Raw genomic sequence first — 12,969 nt, forward strand, 5'->3', positions numbered from 1 at the left:
ATTCACAAGATTAGATGTCAAGCAAATTGAATTGCCCCCAACTCACACAAAATTGCCGCCATCCCTTGTTCAACCACCCGAATTGGAATTGAAGGTCTTACCTCAACATTTGAAGTATGCCTACTTGGGAAAGAATGAAACCCTTCCGGTTATCATTTCAACTCATTTAACCGAATTTGAAGAAGAACAACTCCTCAAGGTGTTGAAGGAGCATAAAGAAGCCATGGGTTGGACGATTGCGGATATCAAGGGTTTGAGCCCCTCCACTTGTATGCACAAGATCTTAATGGAGGATGAATGCAAGCCAAGTAGAGACGCGCAAAGAAGGTTAAATCTGCCAATGATGGAAGTTGTGAAGAAAGAGATATTAAAGCTTCTTGATGCGGGGATGATCTATCCAATCTCGGATAGCAAGTGGGTGAGCCCGGTGCAAGTCGTTCCAAAGAAGACGGGAATCACGGTGGTCGAGAACAACAAAGGTATGATGGTCCCCACTCGTGTGCAAAACGGGTGGAGAGTATGTATTGACTACCGCAAACTCAATGCAAGCACAAGAAAAGATCATTTCCCATTGCCTTTCATTGACCAAATGTTAGAAAGGTTGGCCGGGAAATCTCATTATTGTTGTCTTGACGGGTATTCCGGTTTTCACCAAATCCCGGTGGCACCGGAAGACCAAGAAAAGACGACATTTACATGTCCATTTGGTACTTTTGCCTACCGGAGAATGCCATTTGGATTGTGTAACGCCCCGGCCACTTTCCAACGTTGTATGGTTAGTATCTTTTCGGAATACGTTGAAAACATAATTGAGGTTTTTATGGATGATTTCACGGTATATGGCAACTCCTTTCAAGAATGTTTGACTAACCTCACAAAAATTTTAAAAAGATGCATCGAAACAAACTTGGTTTTGAATTTTGAGAAATGTCATTTCATGGTGAGTCAAGGTCTCATTTTGGGTCACATTGTGTCTAGAAAAGGAATTGAGGTAGATAAGGCCAAAATTGATGTTATTCAAAGCTTACCTTACCCGACTTGTGTTCGGGAAGTTCGTTCTTTTTTGGGCCATGCAGGTTTCTACCGAAGGTTCGTCAAGGATTTTTCAAAGATAACAAGACCAATGTGCCAACTCTTGCAAAAGGAGGTCGATTTCGAGTTCAATGAGGCGTGCAAAGAAGCTTTTGACAAGCTCAAAGAGTTGCTTACATCCGCTCCCATCATGCAAGCACCAAATTGGGATCTCCCTTTGAGATCATGTGTGATGCAAGCAACTATGCGATAGGCGCCGTTTTGGGTCAAAAGAATGGGAGGGCCTCCCACGTGATCTATTATGCATCAAGGACACTAGACAATGCTCAAAGCAACTACTCTACCACGGAGCAGGAGCTATTGGCCATAGTGTTCGCCTTGGAGAAATTTAGACAATACCTACTTGGTACCAAGGTCATAGTGTATTCGGATCACGCAACACTTAAGTACTTGATGACGAAGAAAGATGCAAAGCCGAGACTCATCCGGTGGATCCTACTGTTACAAGAATTTGACTTGGAAATCCGAGACAAGAGTGGATGCGAGAACCTCGTTGCCGATCATCTAAGCTGGATCACTTCAAATGAAACTCCTCTCCCATTGCGGGACGAGTTTCCGGATGAGCATCTCTTTTCCCTTACTCAATCTATTCCTTGGTATGCCGATATCGTTAACTTTTTGGTCACAAAAAAGTATCCCGACACATTCACACATGCTCAAAAAGACAAGTTGAAAAGTGATGCAAAATACTATGTGTGGGATGAACCTTATTTGTGGAAACATTGTCCCGATCAAATCATTAGGCGATGTGTACCCCAACAAGAGCACCAATCCATTTTGCAATTTTGTCATGAATTTGCTTGTGGGGGACACTTCGGACCTAGCCGGACTTTGAGAAAGGTCCTTGAGTGTGGATTATTTTGGCCAACCATGTCACGCGATTGTTATATGTTTTGCAAAAGTTGTGAGCGGTGCCAAAGGACGGGAAACATTTCGCAAAAGAACCAAATGCCCCAAAATCCAATCCTTGTTTGTGAAATTTTTGACGTATGGGGGATTGATTTCATGGGCCCATTTCCCGTCTCATTTGGCAACGTTTATATTTTACTCGCGGTTGACTATGTTTCTAAATGGGTTGAAGCCAAAGCCACAAGATCGGACGATGCCAAAACGGTTATCGAGTTTTTAAAGTCTAATGTTTTTGCGAGATTTGGTGTGCCTAGGGCTTTGATTAGTGATAGAGGGACGCACTTTTGCAACAAAATGATGGAGGCTCTATTGAAGAAGTATCACGTGACTCATCGTGTCTCTACTGCCTATCACCCTCAAACGAATGGTCAAGCGGAGGTCTCAAATCGTGAAGTGAAGTCTATTCTAGAGAAAACGGTGAACCCGACAAGGAAGGATTGGAGTTTGAGACTTGACGATGCCTTATGGGCATATCGGACCGCTTATAAGACCCCGATTGGAATGTCGCCCTTCAGATTGGTTTTTGGAAAATCTTGTCATCTTCCCGTCGAGTTAGAGCACCGAGCATTTTGAGCGGTCAAGAAATGCAACTTCGACATAGACGAGGCGGGAAGGCATAGGAAACTTCAACTCCAAGAGCTAGAAGAATGGAGAAACGAATCCTATGAAAACGCAAGGATTTATAAGGAGAAAACGAAGCTCTTCCACGACAAGTCCATCACCCGGAAGAATTTTGAACCGGGACATAGGGTCTTACTTTACCATTCACGGTTGAAGTTATTCCCGGGTAAATTAAGATCAAGGTGGATTGGCCCATTTGTTGTAATAAAGACTTTTGACCATGGAGCGGTCGAAATCCAAAGTGAAGAAACGGGACAAATTTTCAAAGTCAATGGGCACCGATTAAAGCCATTCTATGAAGGTTTTAATGCAAGTGTTATTGAAATCATCCACTTGGATGTCCCGATGTGTTGAACCAAGCTAGAAGGACGTCTCGCCTAAGACGTTAAAGAGGGGCACTTTTGGAAAGCTTTATGCTTTCATGTTTCTACGTTTGAATAAAGAAGTTTTGAAAATGTTTTGATGCAACTTTTGAAGTCATTTTTGAAGAAGCCAAGAGTTTCTAGGTGTTTGGGGCCTTCCGAATCAAGAACTAGTGAAGAAAACGAAAAAAAATCGCAAACCGGGACCAGAACCATGCGCGACCCGCGCACGGGTGCGCAGCTGGTGTGCGCGGCCGACCTTTAACTTGCGACATAAAAATGGGAACTAACTGCATAGGTTGCGCGACCCGCGTGCTGCTTGACGGCCAGCCCTTATTTTGTTGACCAGCTTTGACTTTCGTTGACCAAGTGGTTTAATGAGTTGACCAACGTTGACCGGGTGTTGACCACACTTGAATATGGATTGAAAACCTCCAGCAACTCTTCTTCTTCATTTCATTCTCTCAAACCCCCACCATTCTCTCTTAAACTCTCAAGAACACATAAACCCACTTTTCACTAAAAATCGATTTCCCGGAGTTCCACCGGTCGGAATCCGACGATACCACCGTCATTCTTCACCATTTTCCGTGCTCTACAAACCCCACCCGAAATTTACTCCAATCCATTGTCGGGTTTAGGGGCGCCACCACCACCCAACTCGCCGCTTTCCGGCCATTTTCCGGCCAACTCCGACCACCTTTCGCAATTCCGACACCACCAAAGTGTTTCTTTTTTCAATCTCTTTACATCTAACCGAACAAAACCTCAAAATCTCACCAAAAATTTTCCCGGAATTTTTGAGCCACCACGAGCCGCTGTCGGATTTTTCACACAAATAAAGTTGAAAATTTTCCTTCAGTGAACAAGTCTTGCATTTTGGCACCCATGAATAACCAAAGCTTGGGGTGCACGGTAGCGGATTCCGGGTTCAAGTTCAATTTTGGGATAATTCGGGTATTTTCTTTCCTTGGTTTTTATTACATTGCATTGTTTCAATTCGATAATTGCATCCAATTATACTTTGGAAATTGCCTAGGATCGTTAGTTGTTGTCCGGTTTATTTGAAAACATTGATTTGAGAATGGTTGAGATTGGTTGATTTGCTTGGAAATTTGTTCAAAAATTGTTTAAACTTTGGTTGGGATTTTCTCATTTTGTCTCATAATGCTGCCGAATTTTTGTTGGAATTGTCAAATTAACCGAGTGGTGTTGTTGACACCATTTTAAATTGTCAAAAGTTGGGTGTCATTATTTCTTGGAATTTTTGTGTTCGGTTTAAAGATAGTTGCATTGATTTGAGAGTGGTGAGGTGAGGGATTACTTTGGTGAAGTTGTTTTTGATATTGTAGGTTTTGAAAATGGGAAAAACCGCGGCTCGGACACGCACCCATGGATCATCGATCGATCCTAACCCGCAAAAGGATGTCGCCGGTCCATCACGCAAAACAGCCGGTAAACGAAAAAAAAGAGGAGAAGAGGGAAGCGATCCTTCCCTTACAAATGCTGAAATCAAAACCTATCGCTCCAACCTTCGGGGTCGCACAATCCGGCCGACAAAATTCTACCATAGAAAGTCCATGAAAAAGCTTGGGGTGCATGATGGTGTATACAATTTGTTCCTACAATTGGGTTGGCGTGGTTTTCTTCGACTTTGTGACAGAACTTACGAGGAACCCACAATGGAATTTCTTAGCACATATGCACAAGATGATGAAACGAAAGTCCTCACATTCCAGTTGAAAGGGGAGCATCATAGGCTCACATACGAAGAGCTTGATTCCATCATGGGTATAGACGATCCATTCCGCATCAGCTCCCAAAATCAAGAGTACCAAGATTTTCTGCGTTATCCGCATGCAAACTTTTGGATGCAAATTTCCGGTCTCACAACCTTTAACCCAAGCCGACAACGAGCCAAGCACATCGTTCACCCCTGCTGGCGAATTGCTCACCGAGTTCTCACGACAAGTATCTTCGGGCGCCTCGAGCCCGGTCAAATCAACAGATGTGAGCTATTTTTCCTCCGAAGCATGAGGCGTGCACTCCCCCTCAGTTTTTCAGGCTTCTTTTTAGACAAATGCGACTCCATTCGCCAGCGTTCCTCGGGGGAAATTTTCATCGAGGGACTTATCACGATCATAGGTCGAGCCGTCAGCCTAGACTTCCCGGCCCCCGAGTACATACCTGTCGACACCCCACCGAACTTCCTGCTAGATTGTGATGCTCTCATCCGGATGGAGATGTTGCTCGATCGGGGAACACGCACGTACAGTTGGTTAGACTCTGACAAAGCCCCGGTTTACATCCTGCCAAGTTGGATCGGTTCTTCATTCGATACAGACGACCCCGACACTTGGCTTCCTCCATATCAGTTGACCCAAGCAGGTGTATTCCCAGAATTCGGTGATGATGAGGGTGACGACGCAGATGAACAAGAGGAAGAAGATGAAGAAGAGGACGATGAGATGCCCGAAGCTGAGGACCATTTTGACCAGCCTTCGATGCAGCAGCCGATGTTTCAGCATGATCAATTCCAGGCCCCTCCACAACGTTTTGACCAGCCGCTTCAGCAGGGGGGACACGAAGTCCCACCATATTTCCCCCCTACGTTCTTTGACCAATTTGCCACAATGTTCTCCACGGTGCAGCGCATCGACGCCCAAACGCAAGAGAATACGAGAACCATCCAAGATGTGGCAAGCCGTGTTGATCGATTGGAGCAGTCCTTCCCTCACACTTCCCGCCAGGTCCAGGATATGTGGGACTACCACTATCGCCACGGGCATTTCCCGCCGCCCGACCCCCCGATTTAGGTCCTTTCCGCCCTTTCCTTAAGCATTGAGGACAATGCTTGTTCTTAAGCTTGGGGTGGGGCATATCCCTTATCTTTTATTTTATTTTTATTTTTTTCATGCATTTTAACTAGGTTGCATAACATTTTAGTTTTAAGCTAATTTTCATTCATTTTTTTTTATTTATATAAAATTCCAAAAAGATTTTATTTTCTTCTTTTTCACCTTTTATATTTTTGCATAACATTTAGCTTAGGCATTAACATTCATGCATTTTTTGTTGTCTGTTTATTCTCACCCCATGGATGCCATGGAATAGGTTCACAGTTATTGTATCATTATTGGTCCAGGATCTTGTTGTTATCTCACCCATCGAACGGGGACCATTAGCTGCAGTTTGGGATCTCATACTTGGGATCAGATGCTGGTAGCTTAAAGGGGTAAGTGATCATGGACAGGTAGTTTTCATGAAGAATTATGCATACAATACTAATGACTGTAGGATATACTATAGCAATAGATGTCTTAGCCTTGCGGTCACTACCGCCGAGAGGATCACACTTGATCATGTTTGAACCGTTAGGATGAAGCACTAGTGCTTGTCCCCGAGTAGAATCCATATCCGGTCTCTTTACATCACCATATCTTTTTGCGATTTTCTTAGGATTTTAGAGAAGTCTTTTAGTCCGCATGTGGACATTTTCATTATTTTTGAAAAAAAAAATTCACAAATTTGAAAAGGAGCTTACATTATATCTTTATGCTCCACACATGGTCATTTTCTCACTTAGACCATTCGGATTATAGTACTACCCTTTCGGTTCCACTTACACACTTTAGGAACCAAATTTTGAGTCAAAGGGTTGTTATTACATTACCTTCAAGTATTAACAAAAAAAAAAAAAAAAAAAAAAAAAAAAGGGCAGGCAAATTCCCAGCTGCAGAAATCTGAGAAGGGTGACCGGTTCAATTATTGAACTAAATCTTCCAACATTTTGGTCACCCGACGTTTGATATTCATTTATTTAGGTATGTTTTAGTGTATATAGATCGAGTTGTTTTTTGCAAATTGGTGATGTTAGGGAGACTGTCGAGTCGGATACTACGGGAGGTTTGGGCCAACACCAAGTGAACCGATTCCTACAACGGTGCCCGAGTGATTAAACCTAGTTACACATGAGAGAAACCGGCAAACGTGAGATCAGAGTGTACACTTAAAGAAGAGCTCCACCCGAGCCCATCCAGCTGCTTTCTCCCTACTACAGATATTCTTCATTGTATGCATGTTCCATTGAGGCTGCGACTGCTCACCCCTCCTTACTCACCTAAAGGAGTTATCCTGGCTGTGGTTTATGGTACCATTGTCATCGGATGAAAAATTCGTGAGGTAATAGCAAGATCAATTTTGACCATGTTGACTAACGGTGATCAGGTTCTGCGGCTCTATCCATTCTTTTTATTTTCTCTAGGATAGTTCATCCCAAGTTCATTTTAGTCTTGTCTTACTTGAGGACAAGTAAGGTTTAAGTTTGGGGTGATTTGATAGTTAGTTTTGTTTACTTCTTTTTATAGTTTATTTTAGCATATTTCATTCATAATTTAGATAATTTCCATGCATATTTTCCATTTTGTTATTTTATGACTATTTCGGGTACTTTCGAATTTTGTGAGCATAATTGCAGGTTTTCGGGTCTAGCGGAGCGGGAGTGTTCGGGACGTATGGGAAGCGATGAGATTTGATAGGCAAAAATGATGTTAGGCTTGGTGATTGTGGAGATGATGCATGGAGCGAGCTTGATGGTTATTTGAAGGTTTGGAGAGAAATAAACTTTAAATTTGCAAAACGCGGGAGTTTATTCGAGCGTGCGTAGATTATTAACCGGGCGAGTTTGGAGGATTTGGAGACGCCAAATTGGGCTTAAAATGAATAAAAACTTGAAGAAAATGGGCTAGGAGGTGATTGGATTCGATCTGGGCTAGTGGGACATGCTTTGGAGGCCCAAAATTTCAAAGAAGCCCATGTCAGGCACCACCCGCGCAACCCACCCGCGCAGCAGCACGCGGGTCGCGCAACCTCCTGCAGGGGCAATTTCGGAAATCCATTTGGAAGGCTATTTGAGGAAGGTTGGTGCCCATCTTTTGGAGACTCTTAGACATCCGATTTTTGGAGATTCTCTCTGGAGTTTTGAAGACTTTTGAAGGTCAAGAACACTTGAAGAACATCATATTTTTACCTCTTCATTCTAGCTTAATGTTTGGTACAATTTTCTCTAACTTTGTTTCTTTGGGTTTAGCCATGCTTGGCTAAACTAATCTTTGTTGACTTTTGGTTAATCCTTTGAACTTTAGTTGAATGTTGAAGAATCCATGAACATGTTCTTAAATCTTTATGGGAATGTTTTGTGTTTTAACATCTTATCACTACTTGTATGTTTTAATTCATGAGTTTAAATGTGTTTGTGGTGATTAGTTGGCTAATTTCTTGATTAAGTAAAGGATCCTCAAATTAGCAAGCAACAAATGATTTTTGTGTTGTTTTTGCTTCACACAATCATAAAAACATTTCCTCCAACATGGTGGTGAAAGCATTTGACCCCTCTTGGATTTGGTGACTTTTTGGTTCTTAATGCTAGTTGACTTTCACTAATTACATGCTATTTGGAATTAGTGACTTTGACTAAGGAAATTGTTATGAGCTTCTCTAGCCATTTCAACAATTAAGAAAAGTCTAGGTAATCTCAAGCTCCTTGGATTACTATAGCCAAATTAAGGATTTAAATCAAAGTATTGCACCATTGGATTCTAATGATATGTTCATCAAAAGTCAAAGTGAGGAAACTTTAAGTCAACCATCTCTCCCTTATTGATTTTACATCAAACTCTTATTTTTGTTGCATTTGTCTATTTAAATCATAGTTAATTCTAGTTTGTTTCAAGTATTTCAAAACACCAACCCCCCCCCCCCCCCCCATTTTATTTTTATTGTCATTTTACAAGTATTTTTACAAAGAGATTTTTCATAGAGTTATAAATTGAACCAATCTCCGTGGATTCGATCCCTTTACCACTATACACTATTTTAGTGTGTAATATTTAGGGTTATTATTTGTGTTGGCCTCGACAACCACCACTAATAAACAATGGCTCTCAAAGGCTAGATTAAATCCATTCCTATAATCCCATAGAGGGTAAAAGACCTTTTTACCCCTCCCTAACCCAAAATTACCTCTAAGTGAAGCTCCTCCCTTTGAAGAACTTAGATCCAAGCTTGAACTTCAAACCCTAGCCTCCACAAGCACCTCCCCTTCTTCTTCACTAACATACAAAGGCACATTTAGCTCAAAACACTCACACACAAGCTTAAGGACGAAGGAAATGCTGTCTTAGGGTTTCACTCTCTGATATGGTGGCTAAGGATAAGGCATTTGCATTCCTTTTATAGTGCACATGCCACAATTTAGGTTGTGCATCTGGGCCCGCTACGCCCAGCGTAACCCTGGGTACGCCCAGCATACCTAGGCGAGTATGCGTCCAACATAAGTGCATGAGTACGCGCAGCGTACTCTCCAGTACGCCCAGCGTACTCATTTGCAACATTTTCCACTCGATGACTAATTTTGACAACTTGATAAAAGAGAAAGGTTAAATAGCTGTACCAGAATTTCGGGATGTTACAAAATTAGAGAGACATAAAATTATGTGGAAAACCTAAATCGGGAGAAAACCATAGGCGGAGGAAACCGGGAATCAATCCACTAAATATTGAATTGTTTACAGAGCTTGATCAAAGATATTACAATAAGCTATAATAATTTAGTGATGAAAGGTTGAAACCCTAGACATATCGCTCAAAAGGGGAGAGAAACTCATTCAATTTTGTCTTCAAAACCTCGCTATTCTAATTTTCTGCTTTCAATTGAAACTACAAAAGGGAAATGGTTTGTAAGATTTGGCAAATTGGGCTTCAAATTGGTTTGGACTGATTCTGACTTTGACGATACTTAAATTGATTTAACTCTAACAATCGATTAGCATAACAGCCGTTAAAACAATATAAAATACTTCCACTATAATATTATCTAATTGCACTATCGTTTTTTTTTTTTTTGTAACAATTATCATAAAAATAATAATTTTGCTTATGTATAAAAAAATATTATGGGTCTATTTATTTATTTATTTTTGTATAGGACCTTCAATTGATTTGGTTTGATCATTAAGTGAATATGAATGCATGCTAAATAATGACTTTCCTCATGAGAATATATATTATTAGCACGTACTAACTACCATCAACAAAACTAACCATCCTTAATAAGAAACAAACTCTCAAAAATGACGAAATTGCGAAAACATTAGAATGTCAATGGGCTAATCTATAGTTTTCTATTTTTATTTTATTTTCTTTTGTTTTTTTGTAAAATATCACTGGCTTTTACAAAAAAAAAAATCGTAATAAAGTAATGATTTATTAGATAAAAAGATGGACATGTAATTATTGGAATATTGAACCGCTTCATAAGCATCCCTAGTCAATAGTGAAAACCAACAAGTTGACTAGGAGGTCAAAGATAGTAACTTGTTCCAAGTACGTGCACTAGTAAAACTACAATTCAAGGAAATGCGAATGAGAAGGTGTTAGCTGTTCTTCTACGGTTCTACCGGAATGGTTTTAATTCTGGGAATAATTTGTACGTAGAGTGCGATGTGCTATGATGAAGTTAAATGCACTTTCCGGTTAGTCTGATTTCCTTTACTACAATGGTTTGTTACTTTGTTTTATGCACAAATCCAAGACAAAGTAACTAGAAATAATTTACTATTGACTTCATTGAAATTACAAATACAGTAGAGGAAAATTGAAGGTCACAACCAATTTAGTTTAAATTTATGTAAGTGTCAACAAATACAACTTTCAATCTCCGACATTATAAACTCTTAAAACATTTATTGATAACAAAAATATTTACATCAACTAAAACGATTTATGTATTGATATAGTAAGACGTGGGATAATAAGGGCCATTAAATGACTCTTTACACATGTAATTCGAGGAAAACTTGTAAAACAAGTTTTCTATATATAACAAAGAGAACTAAAAACTAGTTCACCAAAAAAAAAAAAAGTAACCAATGGCCTTGTTGGAGCCTCCACTTCTATGTACTTCTCCAGCTTCCGTTGAAGATGTGCAAAAATGGGTCGATCATATCCCCAGAACATTGCAATCCCAACTTTCCGCTGGCACCATTCTTCCTGTCAGCATCTTCAAGCTTCCAGACAGTCGAATATCCGACAACCCAAATTCTTACCTTCCCGAAGAAATAGGTATTGGACCAATCCACCATTTCCGAAGTGACCTCTACAATAGAGAGCAGATTAAACTAGTCACAGCTCAAGAAGTTCTAAAACCCTACAATATCACATCCGAGTACGAAACCATCGTAAAAGAACGTCTCATACCTCTTGTCACAATAGCTAGAAGTTGCTACGATATAAACTTTGACATCGGGAACACACCTTTAGCATGGGTTTATTCCATAGATGTAGTTGTGTTGCTGGATATTCTAATGAAAGTAACAGAAGGAAAACCCTCGGAGTTTTTGGAAGATGTTACGAAGCTTGAAAATCAAATCCCACTAGTGGTGATAATCGAACTGGTAAATGCTCTTAACCAAAACTTATCTGGCACATCAGACAATCCGTTTCTTGAGAATTTGTTTCTTAACTTTTGTGAAACACGTTCGCCTCTTAAGTTCTCTCTACCGAAAAGCCAAAAGGATCTTGATATAGGTAACCGCCATCATTTGTTGGACTGCATGTATCACTTGAAGGTATGCCATGCTAAACCACCTCCAACCCCTTTGATTCGAACAGATTACTCCATTGATGTGCCTTCGGATGAAGAGGAAGCCCCTAGCATATTGTCTGTTTTAGATGCTTTTTTGAAGCCTTTTAAGGACGCATTGAATTTGCCATGGGACAAGCTGAATGATTTGATCAAGTATTTGTTGGGACAGACACCTACTAAGCTTGAAATCGCCATACCTCCGGTTTCACATCTTGTTAAACTCGCAAAGATTGAATTTTCCTCAACAAATGGAGGTATTCGTGACATTGAATTCGACGTTGAAAAGCTCACACTTTGTCTCCCGGTTCTTGAATTGAAATCGGATTCTGATGTTATATTAAGAAATTTGGTGGCTTATGAAGAGTTAATGTTCAAATATGGTCACGTTCCTACTCTTGATGTCACTGAGTATGTGGATTTTATGTGTGGGATTGTCGATAGTGATAAGGATGTAAAGATTCTTCGTGAAAAGAATATTATCTTTGGAGATATGGAGGATGGGGAAATCGCAAACTTTTTTAATAATATTACTAAGTCGAGTGGGAGAACTGATGGGATAAAATCCAAGTTGACAATGACCATCGAGAGTATAAATCACTATTATGGTAATGTTCCACGAGTTAAAGTGTACGAGACCTTGAAGAAGGTGTTCAATGCGTCATGGAAAATTGCTTTGATCGCGTTCGCTATTTTAGGTCTACTGGTGATGATTTACATTGGAGTGCGTGAGGTTTCCAATTTAAAGGATCTATTTACCGTTAGTAACGTCCCGTTTGTCGTTCCTCAAGTTGGCACGAATAACGAACTTCTTGATTTTTAGGCAATTTGGTCGATGAAGGGCAATGTGAGTGATTTCGAGTGTTCAATAAAGTATAAGATTGTATTCTACAATTTATTAATTTATAAACTTTGTGAAGTTTGAAATGGCTTTATATTTTTCATTCTTTTTTTGGCATAAGGATCCTCTTTCTTACGAATATAAATATTTTCTTGTGTTAAGTAAAAAACAAAAATTATGCAAACAATTGACAATCAAAGTGTTATGTTGGTAAAAACACACGATCAATAATCCAAATAATTTACAATAATATTAATTCAAGTGGAATAAAATTAAAATATAAGATGTAAATAAGCAACAAGAATATCAAAACACTAAATAAAAAAAGAGACATAAAGTGATAAAGATTTAGAGGGCGTTTGTTTTTCTAAAAAAACAGCTTCTTGGTAGTATCATACCATACATATTATACTTTTGCCGTATAAAACTTATGGGTGTCATATCACATCCACCACAACACACATTTGTATGCATGAAGTATTATATTTGAAGGATAGGCTATT

General features: G+C 39.9%; 1 protein-coding gene across 1 annotated transcript; it reads left to right on the top strand.

Moving 5' to 3' along the window:
• Positions 1–10,912: 10,912 nt before the first annotated feature.
• On the top strand, positions 10,913–12,448 carry LOC111882230 (putative UPF0481 protein At3g02645). Its single transcript, XM_023878588.1, has one exon. It carries the CDS (start codon positions 10,913–10,915, stop codon positions 12,446–12,448), a length of 1,536 nt encoding a protein of 511 aa, XP_023734356.1.
• The last annotated feature ends 521 nt before the right edge of the window (positions 12,449–12,969 follow it).

The sequence above is a fragment of the Lactuca sativa genome, chromosome 7 (genome assembly GCF_002870075.4).
Source record: "Lactuca sativa cultivar Salinas chromosome 7, Lsat_Salinas_v11, whole genome shotgun sequence".
Lineage (NCBI taxonomy): Eukaryota > Viridiplantae > Streptophyta > Magnoliopsida > Asterales > Asteraceae > Lactuca > Lactuca sativa.

Coding starts and splice junctions, on each gene's coding strand:
- LOC111882230 (XM_023878588.1), top strand. CDS start 10,913: ATGGCCTTGTTGGAGCCTCCACTTCTATGTACTTCTCCAGCTTCCGTT.